Source organism: Carassius auratus, unplaced genomic scaffold, assembly GCF_003368295.1.
Source record: "Carassius auratus strain Wakin unplaced genomic scaffold, ASM336829v1 scaf_tig00216558, whole genome shotgun sequence".
Lineage (NCBI taxonomy): Eukaryota > Metazoa > Chordata > Actinopteri > Cypriniformes > Cyprinidae > Carassius > Carassius auratus.
This window is the reverse complement of record NW_020528631.1, coordinates 1,123,165-1,142,388: the sequence shown is the minus strand read 5'-3', so window position 1 is coordinate 1,142,388 and position 19,224 is coordinate 1,123,165. Positions and strand designations below refer to the sequence as shown.

At 40.3% G+C, this 19,224-nt stretch overlaps 1 protein-coding gene across 4 annotated transcripts in view; it reads left to right on the top strand.

Moving 5' to 3' along the window:
• Positions 1-19,224, top strand: part of LOC113098438 (protein quaking-A) — a 68,719-nt gene that overhangs the window by 24,964 nt on the left and 24,531 nt on the right. For all 4 annotated transcript variants that reach the window (XM_026263511.1, XM_026263510.1, XM_026263513.1 and 1 more), the window contains exon 3: positions 9,521-9,637. In XM_026263511.1, the coding sequence (XP_026119296.1) occupies positions 9,521-9,637 (117 nt within the window). The remainder of the gene's footprint in view (positions 1-9,520; positions 9,638-19,224) is intronic.

The following is a 19,224-nucleotide window of genomic DNA, read 5'->3' as shown; positions in this document are numbered from 1 at the left end:
GAAACGAAGTGCTGAATAGAGGATGTGTAAAGCTGCAAAGGAAGAGGGAGGTGAGGCAGAGGTGATGCTGTGTGCTGACACCTGTTTACAGAACCAGCTGAAAAATAGAGGACCGAGCAGAATACAGAAGTGTTGTGGTGAGAGAGAAGACTGTTCTCTGACACTTTTCTTCACAACTCCGGTGACAGATGTGCTTACACTGTGGCGAGCAGATTGTTATTTCTGTGTGTGTGTGTGTGTGTGTGTGTGTGAAGACTGTGTCCTGGGAGGCCGCAGTTGGATGAATTACCTCCGTTTTTTTTTTTCCTATTCTTTTTCCAGCTCACTGGATTAGCTGTTTTCAGCACTCTTCCTCTTCTCTCCACATGAGCCCTCTCTTCTGTTTTGTTTGTGTTGTCCAAAACTGAATGAAACCTCGACTAGTAAAGCGTTTAATGCAGTACTGTACTTTCCTCACTTTTTTCCATCTGCCTTCAGCTGATAACAGTATGTAAACAAATAGGGCTGATTTGAGTTCCACTAAACTAACTTAATGGTGCTTTTCCACTGCGTGGTACGACTCTGCTCAGCATGCCTTGGTCTGCGTTTCCATTGTAGTTTAGAACCGCTTTAGAGTTGGTGGGATTATTCTCATGTCATTATAGTTGTGCCGCCTCTACTGCCGCGACTCCTGAAAAACTTTCATTCTGCGTCACCCCATCAAGCTTTCGCTGCGTCTGATCCTCTGCTATCAACAAGAGTATTGTCTGTACTTCCTTAACAGACAACGAAAAAAAAGGTGCCCTTGTTTGAAACGGTTGCATTTGCTCCTTCACTGGCTGTGCTGATTTAAATCTAGCGGGTTTGTCACATTTTGCAAGTTCATTTGCGCAGGTATTGCTGATTCTCTCCTGCAAATCAATGATCAGTAGAGTTTACACAACACATTTTGGTAGCTGAACGATTAACTTGGAACCTCAACTGAGGTGGTACTGAAAAAAGTACCATGTACTTTACCCAGTGGAAAACCCACCCAAAAGTGAACTGTACTGTGCCTTACCATGCAGTGGAAAAGCCCCATTAGTTACATTGTTGGTCCCTGTTTTTCAATTTAAAAAAAAATATTTTTGCAGTGTACCAAGTTAGAAGGTCCCAGTGTAATTTACATCATAACACCAGCATTAAAAACGTTTGAAAATAACTTGAGCTCAAAACTCACTTTCAGTAAGCAGTGAGTGTTTGAATCTTGATCCGATGTGGATTATCGCCATACAAGGCAGAAATATTTTGCGATGCAAAAGACTATGGCAAGCTAGGCATTAACGTTACCATAGTGTACATGTTAAATGTGACCACTTAGAGAATAAGTAGCTGACATCTGATTTCTTCATCACAATCGTGTATTTATTTAGTAACATTGTATCTTTTGTAAGTCTTGTCTTAAAGAGTTAAGCTCAGTGTAGCCTGTGTCATAAAAATGTTTTCTGTTCGGGAGCTTTTATAAAAATGGTAATTCTTTCTAAATTTGATGTATATAGGCTACTGATGTAAACAAGCATGCATGAGGAGCACATGGGGGAACACGTGAGAGACGCGCATTAAATAACACATTCTTAAAATCAAAAGTTGCAACTGTTATTTAATGAGATATCATGAACTAAGAACGCGAACTTTTTTTTTTTTAACAAAGATTAATAACTTCTGTTGCAAATGTTGCTATTGCTCATTGTGAATGTTAATGGTTAACTAATGAGGTCTTATTGTAACGTGATACCTATTGGTCTTACTAGTTCATTTGAACATTGATTTGTGTAAAATTTAACTGTTTATTTTTCTATATTGCTTTGTGTTTAAATGTTCAGTTATTTTTGTTTTTAAAAAGGTTATTTATCCTGTTATACTGTATTATGACCCCTTTTTGAAACTAAATTTTAATACCGTGATAATACTGGGACTACAAATAAACTGAAAGACTCGATTGAATTAAGCAGGTTATGTTCATAACACTTTGTTAAAACACTAAATTAATGATAAATGTTTCACTTATTATATAATATAAAACACTGATGCTTTTGAATTTAAATATTGGATATATATCTTGTTTGTTTTTTGATCGCGCTGGTTCCAGTGACTTATTTCTTTTTATTTTTCTGTAGGGCTGGGCAATATGGAGAAAATCTGAGATTTTTTTTTTTATTATTCGATTTCCGATTTTTTGCCAATTCCCCCCCCCCCCCCCCCCCCCTACTTAAGGAAAGCAATAAGTAAAAACAGCAGACAACTTAAAGCAAATTTTGCTTTTATTTAATCAAAAGTAGGGCTGCTCCGATCACGATCGGCCGATCGTTAATGCACATCTCGTCAGTAAAGCCGGTTCTCTAATCAGCGGTAAATTCCATCAGGTGCGTGATTTCACAATAGAGCAGCTGTTACTACACAGAGCCATTGTTAACTAAGAAGATGTGCAAATAAACGCTGAAAATGAAGTGGATTTGCGCATCTTCTCAGTTAACAATGGCTCCGTGTAGTAACAGCTGTTCGATGTGAAATCACGCACCTGAGGGAATTTACCACTGATCGTGATCGGAGCAGCCCTAATCAAAAGCAAGACAAATGTAACCCCCATTTTCATATTCGGCTGGATGTCTCTGTTTCAGGTGTTGGAATAGGTTTGTGGTGCTGCTGCCTTTGACTGCGATGGGCTTTAGGCAAATGTTGCAGCGTGGGGTCTCTTGCTCCACGTCTGTCGCAGCAAACCCATACCAGCTCCAAACAACAGATGATTTTATTCCTTTCTTGGGAACAAACTTCCAACTCTCACCGGTAGCCATGTTGTCGCTTGCTGTTTCGTGTGTGCTATGATGTTGTTGTTGTCGCTTGCCTTACTGCCATGTGAAACTAACGCTACGGAAGCTCTGGGGAGCCAAAAATGCACCATTACACAAAAACTCGATTTACTTATTTTTTAAATCGCCTGTAACAAAAAATTTGAATTAATTCATTAAATCGATTTTTCGCCCAGGCCTAGTTTTCTGATAACTTCTCTGTTTGTTTAATGATGGGCTTGCATGACATTTTTCCTTAGAGGCGTGTAAAGGTCAAGTTTTAGTGAAGCACAGCGGAGCTTCTGGTCCGATGGTGGAAACGCAGCAATATTTTGGCCTTGGTGCTACAGGTCTGAGGGTATTCGCTCCACTTGGCCCATTTAAAGCACTGGCTCGCACTGGCCCGACAGTGGAAAAGTGGCTATTGTGATGGAGGATAGCAAGGCAGAAGGAGAGAGGAGGGAGCGGGTGGGTAGGAGGTATAATGTTAGCATTGCTGCTCGTTTGTCTCTGTCAGGTCCCCCAGCTACGTCTCTGAACTACTCAACTCTCCACTTACCCTCACATTTAGGCTGTTCTGTTATACATCCCTACAGCTTAACACCGACCCCCTCACACACACACACTCCCGTGCTCAGCATATAGATTTTTCAGTAATGCAGGAATATTACTAAGGTTCATGGTGACGTAATGGAATGGCATCTGAAGAACATGGTTTCTGTCTTTACCCCTCTACTAGGGTAAAAACGGAATTAATAATAATTATTATTATATTTATTATTCTAATACTATTCTTTTGGCTAGTTGTGTTATAATATAGATATGATGGTGGGTATTATAAATAATCACAAAGTTTTATTAATTTATTAATAGTAATAATATTACTATTAGTAGTTGTAGTAGTAAAAATTAATAAATGCTAATATTAATAGATTTGTCTATAATAATAATAGTAGTAATAATAGTGGCTTTTAGAACCTTGGTAGGGTAGTAGTATTTAATGAACAATTGTACCAGGAGAGTTTCTCCCCAGGAACTATTTTCCCCCCAGACCGGTTGCTTTCTGCATTTCCACCGCGGTCTAAAGTACTGTGAAGATTAATCATAGTCTGGTGACATAGGTCTGCATGCGTTTCTCAATACAAAGTATGCAAATTTCAGACTTGCACCCTTGGTGTTTCGGACTATGCCAGTTCAACCTGAGTGTAAACTCCCATGAAATTCCCGCAGAAATTTACTTAGTTCAGGGAAATGTGTAACGTTATTTATATAGCCTACATTACAAAGAAACGAAAGTTATATTAATTGTCTCTTTTTATTTTAACACATAGATAAATTGAATAAAGACAAAAAATACCTGTTAGATTTACCCAAAATGAATTATATTTTATGCTTAACTACTAAGAAGACATTAGAGCCAGCGGCAAATGTCAGAAGGACTAGCTGAGGCGATGCTGCTCTCGTCAGTAACGTGATCACTGATCGTCTTCAAGTTCGGCAAAACACATTTTTAAATAGGTGCTGTCTTTATAAATAAACCAAAAATTTCACTTTTAAACGACTACATTCTCACCTGAAATACTTTTAAAACTAAATTTCATGACACAATAACAGTGATATTTTGAATATTGTCTAAATAAATGGTGGTAGAAATCACAATGCTGCATGAACTCAACCAATAAGCATGTTTAGCACCCGAGTCCCTCCCCTGAAAGTTCCAGACCTTTGAAAAAGTACTACCTCACCAGCAGGGACTTTCTGAGGGTTTTTTTTCCCCCTGCACTTTATTAGATCCTGGTTCCTGTGGTGGAGAAACACAGAGTACCAGATCAAAGTCCCTAGTTCCTGGGTAAAGTTCCAGCTGTGGAAACGCGGCTAAAGTCTAAGAAAAGTCAGGTGACTCGGCGGCCATCTTTGAAATGCCTCATGGGCATCCAAATGTAGGTCCTATCTCTTTGAATGGGGAAACCTCAAATTCTCCAAAACTGTTCAATAAGCTTAGGATTAATTGTAAAATTTGAAATAACCAAAGAAATGACAACAGCTATGTCATAAATGTAGTTATTAAATTTCTCAGGCTAGATCAGCCAGTGTGCATGCGCAGTCCTAATAGCACATCTCAGAGTGCTGACTGTTTCTATAGAATCTGGGGCGCTTCTAACGGCAGCTGCAGCAACACGTTAACTTTAGCATTAAGCGATTGGCTCTTTCATTCAGATAGCAAGGCTTCCTGCTATTGAGCGGCCATATTGAGTGTTGCATTTTCCCCCATTCAAAACTATACGAGTGACATGTCTTGGGTATTATATGGTCTCTGGTATATAGGGATGCTCATATTGACTGTATAACTGTTAACAAAATAAACATTTTGACCTATTAATACTAATAATTTTTTTATTATTATTAATATTTATTTATTTTGCTGCGTGATGAAGGAAAAGTTCTATACATATTTGTTAACCCACAGTGAAAAATCAAACCAATGTAACAGTTTAAAAGTAGCCAAATTCTGTGGAGAAAAAAAAAAACGTGGACTTTGCAACCCTGCATCGAACACGAGCTTGACTGATCACGGGTAAGGAGAAAGGACTGACATACCATGCTGAAGGATGCTGTTCACCAGATCCTGAGCTCACTGGCAAATTTATGATATGGTTCCTTTACACAGAGTACGGGTGATTGTGAATTCAAAAGTGACCGTGAACCACAAGCACTCATTCTATAGAGATTTCAGTACCCCGCAAATTGTTAGCGGCTTACTGATGTGAGAAAATGATATACAGTAGAAGAGTGTTTGTGGAAGCAGACACACATTGCGGGAGCAGCCGTTAATGGTCAGAAATTCAGCAGGAGTGGCATTAGGAAACAGTCCCATGGAGAGATCTGCTCCCGAGTATCCACACAGCACGCCCAAGTTACTTTAAAAAAAAATAAAGAACACACTTTGGTAGGCTTACTATTATTTTAATGTCTGATAGAGAAAAAAAAACAGACTGCCCTATTCAGTGTGTTTTTGTTTTGTCACCTTAATTGAATTAAGTGAGAAATATTTAGTGGAGGCCTATTTATTTTTATTTGTGAAATGTTGTTCTGTTTTTCTCTGTTCTCATAATCACTTGTGTGATAACTTGATGTCTGAATCCAGGATCGGTTGTTGCACTTTTGTTCTGTATGTTGCTCTTTGCACACAAAAATAAACCTCATGCATTCTGTTTTTATTTAATACTAATTTATTATTCTAATCTTATCAGTCAGTGTTCAGTTAGCGAGCAGTGGTTGTCGGTCAGGAAAATTAAAGGGGGGGTGAAATGCTATTTCATGCATACTGAGTTTTTTACACTGTTAAAAAAAAAAGAGTTGGATTCCCATGCTAAACATGGACAAAGTTTCAAAAATTAAGTTGTACATTTGAAGGAGTATTTTTGTTCCAAAAATACCTCTTCCGGTTTGTCACAAGTTTCGGAAAGTTTTTTTTTTCAGAGTATGGCTCTGTGTGACATTAGATGGAGCGGAAATTCCTTATATGGGTCCTAAGGGCATGTCTGCCGGAAGAGCGTGCGCTCCCGTATAGCGAGGCTGAGCAGCACTGACATTTCACTGATCAGAGCGATTCACTGATCAGAGCGAGAGCGTCGCGAAATGTCACAAAAGGAGTGTGTTTTTGGTTGCCAGGGCAAGACAACCCTGCACAGATTACCAAAAAAAACAGCATTAAGGGACCAGTGGATGGAGTTTATATTTACAGAGCATCAACAGAGTTGTGCAAGTATTTGTGTTTGTTCCCTGCATTTCGAAGATGCTTGTTTTACAAACAAGGCCCAGTTTGACGACAGATTTGCACATCGTTTATTTCTTAAGGATAATGCAGTCCCAACGAAAAAGGGTCACGATCGTGTGTTGGAACCACATGCGGTGAGTAAAACTGCTTCAAATATCTCTGTGTTGTTAACTTAGCTATCGGCGCGTAAGCACATCAAGTAAACAACATGCGATGTTGTCATCAAACTGCACTTTCCACATGTACAGCTAAAAAATTAAATAAAATAAACATAAAGTGGAACTTGGTCATTTTCCAAAACCGCTAAGCAAATATATACAGTTTCAGTACATACCACATAGAGACGTTGTTTGCTGATGCTGCTCTTGTTAAATTTCAGCCTCTGGATATGATTCTGGATCATAAATATACGGCTGAATCTGACTAGCCTTGGTTTGTTTTGGATGTTTTTTTCCTCACGGTAATGTCATAGCTTCCAAACGCTCTCAACGCAAAAGCCTACTCGCGCTCGTGATTCTTTAGCTCCGCCCACACACCATGCCTCCGGTCATGTTTTTCCAGGATAAATCGGTACAGACTATCTTTCTCTTAGGAATATAATAAAACTAAAGACTTTTCGGAGTTATGAAGGATGCAGTACTACTCTATAGGTACTCAAGATTAACAGGATATTGAGTGAAAACAAGCATTTCACCCCCCCCCCCCTTTAACAGAAATGTGCATCCCAAGTTGTGTAGTATCCTCACTACAAAAAGTTTAGAAAAACTACAGTCCGACTACAATGACAAAACAGAACTACATCGCTCCCATTATGCTGAAAAAAGCTGTCTACACTGGAAACATGCGATGTGACGCGTGAACTCACTGTGCAGATTTTGTGGGTTACAGCGCTAGTGAATTTCTTCCCCCCCGTCTGTCTAAAATAAAAATCATTTGTTTGAATTGAGTGATCCTATATTTGCGAGCGGGATGCTGTGAGAAACATTTAGTTTAAATTGTATAAATAACTGCAGCAGTCAAGATGTGTTTTCTGTCTGTCTGGTTTGTCTAGATTTTATTAGATTTTCCTTGTTGGTGAAATCACTAAATGAGCTGTGTGCCTTACACCCCCGGAGCCCTGGTTTTTTTTAGTGGCTGATGTTTGTATGGCGATTGGGTGGAATTTTCCAGGCTTTTTGCGGTTGATCTCTGCTCCTCACAGACTCTCGCACAAACACAAGTGCTACCACACAGTCAAAACATTCTCTCATGCTGTCGTCTAAAAACGCTAGTACTTCTCTCTGTTTCTCCTCTATCATTCCCTTCGTGCCTCCCTTCCTCCCTCTACAGGAAGTAAAATAGTGGCTTCTCCTCCAGGCTGTAATTACTGTCTGGTTCCAGTATTCAAAGTGTGCAATTTGCCCCACTGCACCAGGCCGCTGCTCTCTGCCATGTCCAATCATCATCATCAACATACGCACTGCATGGAGAGACAGATCATGCAGGTGCGCTCCTGTGGAAGAGATGGAGTGATGGAAGTTCTGATGATAATTGATCACAATGGCACTGCTGTTCTATCACCGTCTGTTTTTTTTCAGTATATGTATGTCTTTACAGATGGTGATCAGAGGGACAGTCAGTGCACATGTTCAAGGCATTGTCACTGACTGTCTTATGATGATGATGAGACATGTGGCATGCAGCACTGCTACTTCAGTGCACTGTTTTACACACGTGCCCTGTTCTGCATCTCACGAGAGCATTTGGAATGTGTTTTGAACTCCAGCAGTTCTGATCCACCTACACAGTCAGAGCTGTCGGATTACACTGTGTCTTATTGTTTTGTTGAAACGATAAGCTATTAGAGAGAAACGGCATTGTTTTTCTATTTATCCAGACAGGACAATGCCGTCTGTTCCTTGGGTTTGACTAAGCGTGAGTCAGTCTTTTGAGTTCCTTTCTGATGATCTTATTGCCCACTGCAAAGTCTTATGAGTAATGACTGCCATTAATTTAGATTTTTGAATCCTGAAAAAAATGCAGGAGTCACTACTGATGGTTGACGGAAAAAATTATAAAGGACATTAAAAAAAATGAAGAGCAGGAAGGAGGATAAGCAAGAAAGAGGATTTGCAGCACTGCTTACCATTCTGTTTGGTAAACATGAGCTTGACAAAGTTTTTGAGCTCCTATTTCTATCCACCTTCCTGATTCACTGTTGCTGTAGCTTCTAAACGGTGGCCAGAGCTGGAAGAGTGATTAGCCGCCCGGTCAGTTGAGGTTTTTATGTCAGTTGTTGATTTATTTTTTTCAAATTTAATTTAAACGAATTGGATTTGACGTTTGTTTGTCAGAGGCTTCACTGGAGCTAATTAAATTATTAGTGTGGGAGAGAGAAAGGTTTTTTGTGTGTTTACTGCTTAAAATAAACAATTACCATGTGGAGGCAAAGGATTCTGAGGATTTTACAGTGGAGCTATTTGAATTTTCTTTTTTTTTTTGTCATTACACTATGTACACACTCTCTCTTGTGAGCTTTCTGTTCTTCTCGATTTTGTCACAGCTTAGGCTATTTAGTGTGTGTGTTTGTGTGCGTGCATGACTGCTGCAGAGCCAAAATACACACTCAGCAAATGCAGCCTAGTGAATAAGAATTGCCACTGTTGTTCTCTCTTCACAAAAGGAGATATACAGAATGACTGCTTTAGTCACAATTTACTTTCATTGTATGGAACAGTTGTGGTTTAACTGATTGACTCCTTTATGTTCCAATTAAAATGATATAATTTTGAAACAAGGTGATTTAAATGGTAACATTTTATTTAAAATGAACTTTAATTTTAAGTGTGACCCACTTCTTATTGACTTTAGCAGCATTTTTGTGAATGTACACATCTTATTTTCTATAAAAGACACTTTTCTGAATACATTCTAATCTCTCTCTCTTTTTTTTTTTCAGTATAATTTTGTAGGGAGAATTCTTGGTCCTCGTGGACTCACAGCAAAGCAACTGGAGGCAGAGACTGGCTGCAAGATCATGGTGAGAGGGAGGAGCTCCATGAGAGACAGAAAGAAGGTGAGACGGCCAAATAAACATTTTTTTTTTTTACCAATTTTAACAGAAGCTTAAATGTGCAAAAAGTTAACCTACACTTAATTTATACAGGGTCCATTTATTGTGCTCTAATTCATCCTTGAGCCATGTTTCTAACTGATTCCCAGAGCAGGACCATCGCTGGTCAAATTTGTCTGTGCTGCATGTTTTCCTGTTCTGCACAGACCATATGGGCAGTGCAGATGATCGGTCCATGCTGTGTGGTTCAGTTTGGTTGTGGCATTTCTGATTTGATTTTCATTAAAAATAGCAGCACATAATATAAAAAAAAAGTGGGGCACCAGCAAAACTAATACCAAAATTGTTGCACCAGCAGGACATGTCGAACCAGGATAGACAAATGTGACCACTTAGTCACCATTTGGAGCTTTCTCAACCCCCTCTTCCTTCACAGACCGTGTTCTGCTGACGTTTGCCATTTGGAGCCAGTTTGTTCCTAATGAGCCAATTCACTCATTAGTTCTGTCTTAATGTCTTTCTTTTCCTATCTACTGAACACTCACGGTTAGCTTGCAGGGCTCCGGCTGAGGCCCAGTTCTATTTCAGGCCTGGTTGTGGTGGTGTGGGTGTCAGAGAGAACAAAAGCACATGGCAGACATACTAGAAAGCAGTACCCAGATCGTTCTTTACATTCTCAGAAGAGACCCACTGTGTGATCAGCAGAGGAAAAGCTAAACCCTGAATGATGGGAAATTATGGCTTCAGGTGGGGAGTTCATGTAGCTCAGAGACATAACCGTACTGCCCTGTCAGCTCTAGCAGAGACTTCCTCGAGGGTTGAGAGAAATGACATTTGTATGTGTAAGTGCGAAGCACTACACACTGAAAAATCAGAAGAAATGGCTGATTCCATAGTAAGCAACTGTGCCGATTTAATTCTAAAAACCTTTAAGCCAGGAATCAGCATCATTTGTCCAGTATTTTCTTTCTCTTCGTATCTGTCAGCGTCCCAGTGGAGCTGTTTTATCAGGAAATCCCCATCACTGTGCATTAGTATTACCACACACACACACACACCTGGGCCCCAGCTGTGCTCCCCTCTTGAGAAGCCATATGTGTGACCTCAAAGGCTTGATGCACAAATTGATTAAACTAGAAGTTTTCTCTCTCATCTCTCTTCCCTTTATATAGCATTCTGTATTGGCTATGTCTTCTATTGCCCTGCTGAATGTAAAACACAAACTCTTGTCTCAGTGACTTATCTAAAGCTTCCTAGAATACTCCCCAACACAGAATGAGTTTTCCTGCTTCCTAACAGTCTATCTGAGTAGTCTCCTGACTGATTCTTTCGTAGTCCCTTTTCCCTGAAATGTTGTTTTTTCTTGGGTGGGGTTCCTGTGAATCTCTTGCATTTCCGCAGATTTTGGAGCCAAAAGCTGAAATAACTGACTGTTACTACATTAGAGAGCACATAATGTTCCATTGATGTTACTGTCCACAATCCAGCATTGTGCATCATGATCTTTTGTTACTTTTGGTCCATTCATTGTTTAAAAAATAAATAAAAAAACATTTTAAAGTGGGTATGAAATTAAAATGTAGTTTTTTTTTTTTTTTTGTTTTTTTTTTTAAATGCATGTTACTGATCTCATTGTGAATGTTTTGTCCATGCTTATGTTTTACGTCTAATTTGCTTTAATATAATAATTAATAAAAATAATTTCATATATTGGACTTCTTTAATCATTAAGTCTGCCTAAACCCAGCCCTTTCTTAAATTTGACAGTCTACAACTGATAGAACCAAGTAACCATCTTACATGTGTTCCTTTTTCTTTAATCAATTGTACTTGGATATACAACATACCAAAGAGGCCAGAAGGTTTGTTGCTGTTTTTTTATTATTTTTCTATTTTTTAGAATAAACTTGATTACTGTAAAGAGACATTCTTCACGAAAGACAGTGAATGATCTAACATTACAATTGTTCGGCCATTGGCCTGTGTATGTCTTCATGTCTCAACGTTTTAGTAATTCAGTAAATCACATTCAGTAAATGTGAGATGGAGTCTGCAGATAGCAAAATATGCACAAAAAAATTGACAGCTGTGTGTATAGTTGAACCCTTCCAAATAGAGAGTTGTGAGCAGTCAGGTCTGGGTTGATGAGTTGTTTATTTAGCTTCCATTAGCCAAGCCGTTTTTGTGCTCTCAATAATTTAGTTTACTTCAGGGAACTGAAAGAGCGATTGAGACGTAGAAAAATTGAGGACAGAAAAAGGAGTTAACTTTCATTCACAGAAGAGGTGGAGTGGGAGTGTTTCTCATCGCACAGCGTTTAGTTATAGGTCATTTGTGGGGATGCGACAGGGTTCGATGATTTGTTTGTTAGTGGTGTATTTAATGTTTACTCTGAAAGGTAAAGGCAAGCATCACCTGAAGTCTCAGGAGAAAATACTTTGTTAGCCTTAAATCAGACAGGCATTTTACTTAACAGCTCCCCAAAGGTGGTTTAACCCCATTTGCCCTTTCGAGCTGTGTAATATACCAGTTCACACAGCCTCAAGAGACACCGCATCCTCATGCTTGCTGTGTGTGCATACTGATGCTGAGCTCATGCCGATTTAATGGGATAGGACAGGACAGACAAACACTGGATAATAACCTGTCCCACTGTGTAGCCTTGTCCTCTGATCAAACACTTTTCAAATTGAGGGCTCTCCGAAACCACAGCACAGATCAAATGTAACAGACGGCCACCCTCACCGGAGCATCACAGAACCTCTCCAGAGCCACACCGTAGGCTCTCTGAAGCAGTTTTTTTTTTCTCTCTCTTTATTTTCTAGTCTTTGTTCTTGGTTCTTTGGATTGAGTTCCCTTTCTTTCTTTTTTCTTAAAGTCCCCATGAAATCAATGTAATTTTTTGGGGGTGTTAGCATCTATGTTAGTCTTAAAGGGATAGTTCACTTTGAAATAAAATTTTGGTATGTTTTAGCTTACCTCAAGGGCATCCAAGATTTAGGTTTCTTTGTTTCTGCAGTACTTTCCATTTTGATATTTTTAGGTCAAACCGTTCCTGTCTGTGACTCATATAATGGAGGTCTATGGTCACCACCTCAAAGAGCATGCACAGAGGAGTCCAAATTAAGAATTCCCCATCATAAGTACACATTGATGACCTAAGACACGAAACGAGCGGTTTAAGAAAACAAACAGTATTTATATAGTTTTTACCTCTTGTACACAACCACGTCCAACTGATCTGTGGACGCGCATGCTTCTTGTTGTGTGATGTGGGCGCGGGCTCTGGCTTAGTCTGCGCAAGCGTGGAAAGCGCCAGAAGTGATCTCTTGCGCATGAACTTCACTCATTGTTTACTGTTTACCACACGATAAGCCACCAGTCTGCACGGTCTGAAATATAATGCAGTAATTGTAATTAATTTGTTTATAATGCATCCTATAATCGTTGCGATTTATAATAAACACAACACATTACTCACTCTATTGACAGCGTGCCATTGGGTCCCTCTGGCATTGAACGTCACCTCCAGTTTATGTGTGGCAAACAAAACACAATGTGCATTACGCTGCGACTAGTGATGCACCGAAATGAAAATTCTGGGCCGAAACCGAAACCGAAAATTTAGGATGCACTTGGCCGAAAACCGAAACTGAAGCCGAAAATGGCTTCTTTGGATCTGAAATGAAAAAAAATCACAAACCAATAGAATAATCAAACTTTTATTAACACTTACAGTTACATAACAAAACCTAAAATATTTTTAACAATAAATAAATAATATTGTCTTCAAGTTTTCTTCCATTGAATAAAATAGTTTAACATTTGTGGTGGAAAAAACAATCCACAATTATCTGAATAACTGCACACACACACAAAAAAAAAAAAAAAAAAAAATCACAGAATGGCAGTGGGCCTCTTTTCTGTTGCTGCATGTAAACAATTATTTACTTGCATTTTAAATTTCTGTGCAAAACAATGCAAAACAACAGTGCAAAAACAGCAATAGAACTTAATCCAAACTCAAACTATAAACAACATTTAAGCCTATGTAGCCTTAGAAAACACAGTTGTGCAGAGCTAAGCAAATTAATGTAACTATATAAACAGACAATTTGACTGCTGTTTATTTAAGGAAACGTGTCAGGTTTCTCTTTAAGAACAAAAGTTGCTCAGCTTTTTGACAAGAAAGACGGTTCCTCTTCTCATTAAGAACATGAGATGCTGCACTGAATAGTCTCTCGCTGTCTGTGCTGGTGCTTGGGGCAGATAAATACCTGCGTGCAATCTGTGCAAGCAATGGAAAGCGGTCTTTGTTTGCGCGCCAGTAGTCCAGAGGATTGTCGCTTCTGGCAATGGGTTGTTCAGCTAGATACATCTCTATTTGTTGTGCGGCTGCGCTTGTTTCAACACCGCTACGAATTGGGGTGCTTTCCTGTAAAATTTCGTCAAACATCTCAGAAAGAGAGGGAGTGTACGCCTCCTCACTTGTACGCGACCGTTTCTCGGGCACCGTTTCTCGGGCACCGTTTGCGGTGCGCTCCCCGTCGAGTCTCTTGCTTCACCAGATGTTTCAATCTCCGTCAGCTCTTTTTGTGTCATTTCACGCACTCGCTGCTTTTTCTCTTCGTCAAAATAATGTTCTTTAAAGCGCGGGTCTAGTATAGTTGCAATACAGTATAGAGGGTTGGACTCGGTGTCTCGGAAGCGCTTGTTAACAGCCTCCAAAAGAGTCTTTTTAGCTGTTTTTACACCGTGATCTGTTTCCACCTCTTTTCCCAGCAGACGCTTCAGTGCTGCTATCAAAGGAATAACCTCTGCAGCTGAGGCTTTAGCCGAGCTTATTTCCTTGGTCATCTGTTCGAATGGGGCGAGAAGAGACACTATGTTTTCCATTAGCATCCACTGGTGTGCACTCAAAGTAGCGGGCAGATCATAATCTGTCATATAGGCAGCTATGACCCGCTTCTGCTCAAGTAGACTTTGCAACATGTAGTACGTACTATTCCAGCGAGTAGCTACATCTTGCTGGAGAGATTTGGGTGGCATCCCAAACTGTATTTGCAAATCTTGCAGCCGGGAATAAGCAAGCGGAGAATGTTTAAAGTGTCCCACAATCTTTCTCCCGATTGCTGTTATTTCAGAAATGCTGCGCTGACTCAGCAATCCTTCATTCACAGCCAACTGAAGCGTGTGTGCCATGCATGGTATGCTGTTCAGTCCACTGTCCTCCATAGCCTTTAACATGTTCCGTGCATTATCTCGGACAATCACATGCACATTAGATTGTCTACAATGTTTGACACTTGGCACATTGAGAAAAGCATCAGATATCGCTGCTGCGGTGTGTGACCCAACAAACTCACGTGAGTGAAGCAAAATGTTTTGCAGTTTAAAATCAGAGTCAATCCACTGCGCTGTTAAGCTAAGCATGCTAGTTGGGCTAACGTCTGAGCTCCAAATGTCTGTGGTAAAACTTAGAGTTTGTCTTTCTGTGGACATGAGCTCATGAACGTGTTTTGCAACTCGGTCATACATTGCAGGTAGACTTGTTTCTGCAAAATAGCGTCTGCTTGGCAGTGTGTAACGTGGCTCAATATGTTGTATGAGCCTACGAAATCCAATGTCCTCCACCACAGAAAACGGCTGGTCATCTAAGGCGATGAATTCCATCACTTTCTCATTAATGCCACGTGCTTTGACACTATCTTCCTCAAATTTCTTAGTCTTTTCAAATAACGTGGCCACAGAGGGTGTTTGTGATGTAGTTAGGGTACTTTTAAACAATGTTGTTTTGCGGTACTCCTCATGTTCAACTGGATGTCGTGTTTTCAAGTGGTGTATCAAACCTGTTGTCGAAAAGTTCTTTGGCACCGTACCCCCTCTTGAGACTTTTGCAGAACAAACGTTACATATTGCAAGTTTGTTGTCCTCATCTGAAACTTTAAAATACGTCCATACCGCTGACATGCTTAATCTTTGCAGACGCGTGCAATCAGCTCGACCGTGAGTGAAACCTGCTTGAGCACGGAGGGGAGGGGTGGGTGACGAGTGATAACAGCTTGACCTTGAGTGAAACCCAAGCGCTAGCGCACGGATGGGAGGGGCGCGGTTGATATTCATTTTCGGTTGACATTTTCGGCTGGATTTTTTATTTCGGCCCGAAACCGATAATGCCATTTTCGGCCGAAATTTTCGGCGACCGAAATTTCGGTGCACCCCTAGCTGCGACCCAACAGCGGACAAAACTCAGGATTCCTTAAACATTTATACTAAAATACCACCAATTTTGAAGAGAGATCGGTCTCTCTGAGGCTTGAAGACGTGCTGGTGAAGGTAACACTTCCGAAATCTCTGTGTAAATCATAGACAGTAAGTGTAAACAATGAGTGACGTACACGTGCGAGAGATCACTTTCGGCGCTTTCAGCACTTGCACAGACTAAGCCAAAGCCTGCGCACACGTCACACAACAGGAAGCACGCGTGCCCTCAGATAAGTTGAACATGGTTGTGTACAAGAGGTAAAAACGATATAAAACGGTTTTCTTACACAAACCGCTCGTTTCGTGTCTTAGGTCATCAGTGTGTACTCACAACAGGGAATTGTTTCATTTGGACTCCTCTGTGCATGCTCCTTGAGGTGGTGACCATAGACCTCCATTATATGAGTCACAGACAAGAACGGTTTCACCTAAAAAATATAAAAATGGGAACTACTGCGGAAACAAACACCTACATCTGCCCTTGAGGTAAGCTAAAACATATCAAAATTTAATTTGAAAGTGAACCATCCCTTTAAGGTTATCTATAAGGCAATGTGCTCCAAAACGGTGACATAATTAGCATTTAAAGGGGGAGGGGGGGTGAAATGCTCGTTTTCACTCAATATCCTGTTAATCTTTAGTACCTATAGAGTAGTACTGCATCCTTTATAACTCCAAAAAGTCTTTAGTTTTAATATATTCTTAAGAGATAGACAGTCTGTACCGATTTTTCCCGGAAAAACACGACCGGCTGGAGGCGTGACGTGTGGGCGGAGCTAAAGAATCACGAGCGCCAGTAGGCTTTTGCGTTGAGAGCGTTTGGAAGCTGTGACAATACGGTGAGGAAAAAAACATCCAAAACAAACCATGGCTAACAGTCAGATTCAGCCGTTTATTTATGATCCAGAATCGGATCCCGAGGCTGAAACTGAACGAGAGCAGCAGCAGCAACGACTCGCTCCGAGCGAGGCTCAAACCCGGGTCTCCGGGATGGGAGGCGGACGCACTAACAAGGAGGCAGAGATATTTTAAGCAGTTTTACTCACCGCCTGCGGTTCCAACACACGATCGTGACCCTTTTTCGTTGGGATTGCATCATCCTTAAGAAATAAACGATGTGCAAATCCGTCGTCAAACTGGCCTTGTTTGTAAAACAAGCATCTTCGAAATGCAGGGAACAAACACAAATACTTGCTCCAACTCCATTGATGCTCTGTAAAAATAAACTCCATCCACTGGTCCCTTAATGCTGTTTTTTTTTTTGGTAATCTGTGCAGGGTTGTCTTGCCCTGGCAACCAAAAACACACTCCTTTTGTGACATTTCACGACGCTCCCGCTCTGATCAGTGAATGTCTGTGCTCAGCCTCTCAGTGCTCTGCTATACAGGAGCGCGCGCTCTTCCGGCAGACGCGCCCTCAGGACCCATATAAGGAAATTCCGCTCCATCTAACGTCACACAGAGCAATACTCGAAAAAAACTTTCCGAAACTTGTGACAAACCGGAAGGAGTATTTTTGGAACAGAAATATTCCTTCAAACGTACAACTCAATTTTTGAAACTTTGTCCATGTTTAGCATGGGAATCCAACTCTTTAACAGTAAAAAACTCAAGTATGCATGAAATAGCATATTGCCAAATAACTATCTAAATTTAACATTTATCTTAATTTAATTTGTTAAAAAAGACTCTAATTTATAGGCAAAATGAGCCTATGTCTATTTAGAGTGCTGAGATCTTAAGATGTAAGAGAGGACTTAATTTTTTTTCTCTATTCCAACTTCCAAGTGGTCTAGTCTGTTAGTTATGAATAAATTATTAAAACATGGATAAATGACACATTCTTGACAAAAGGCAAAAGAGCAGTGTGTGCGCACATTTGAATAATGTCAGGCTGTAAACGTGTTCGGGCTTAAAAAAAAAACTGTTTCCGAAACGATGTATCTTTTCTTCCAGATTGTGATATAAATCAAAGGGGGAAAAAAAGAAGAAAAAATATTGGGTGGGGTCCCGTCTCTCAGATGTGGGTTGGATGGTGGCAGAACTTATGAGGACAAAATGATTGGCTAAATCTGGCATGTTTTTATGAATATCTTGTATTAGATTTGTTGTTTTGCAAAGAGCATGTGCCAAGAATATGAATGTGTACAATGTTAAAATCTTCATGTTCATTCAAAAGAGCCTCCTCTAGCCGCCCATGTTGGTAGTTTTGAGAACCCCCCCCCCCCCCCCCCCCCCAACCCCCTGTCAATTTTCCACTCCTGTTGAACAGGTGCCTGTAAACTACTCCACTCGGGACAGCTATTCCAGACTGTAGCTTGAGTTCAGTCTGCTCTGGTTGATATGAACCGTATTTATAGGGTGGTGGGATTATTTCCAGCAAGGCCATCTGTCTTTGGAATCAAATTGTTGCCTTTGCATGGCGAAAGCTTCGCATGGTTTATTTTGCTCTTATGCTTTTGGTGCACATACAGTCAAGAACGATAGTTCGGTCGATATGCACATTCCACAAACCCTCTAACATTTGTTGGCGAGCTGCTTTTGGCTTCATTCTTGTACTTGGATCTCTCATCACGTGTCTCCCATCACATGCATGTCGCCTCACTGCTGGTTTCGTATGTCTGTAAACAATCTTTGCACTCTTCAGAGGCATTCAGGTTTTTCTTGCTGCCTGGCTCTACCCACCTCTCACCCACCCTCAGAGGACATAGAGTAACCTTGCCCCTTGATGGGCAGGGGTGGGTGAGTGGGTGTTTACAGTTCTTGCCATTGCTCTGCTCTGAGCTAAAGGTCTCTCTCCATACATGGATCAAACCGCATGTTCACCTTGAAAATAAGTAGCTTTTGCTTTTTAAGAGTACTTTGTACAAAAAGCCATGATCGGTCAGGATCTATTTCTTAGAGATAAAGATAATTGGTGTGTTGGGGAGATGTAAATCGGTGTATCCATTCCTGTGTTCTCATTCATAGAGGAAGCCATTGTCATCTCCAAGAGTAATCATTCAGATAGAAATGTGGGTGTTCAATTAAATTTTTCAGTTCACAGTCAGAGAGCTTCTGATTGGGCAATGGACAGGAAGTTGAATTGGAATTGTGGATCATCTGTACGTTATGTTACTAAATGTGTTGCAATATACTGGTACTAGCGATTAAACCTGATTTAAAAAGTTAAATATTGATTGCTTGTTAATGCTACACAAAAGGTAAATAAACCAGTGTCAGTAACTACCTGGTTGACATTCCAGCATAGTAGGAGGCAGTATTACATCTTAAAATGGTTGCCACCCAACTTAAAATGGATAAATTTGACAGGTAATTTTTTTTTCT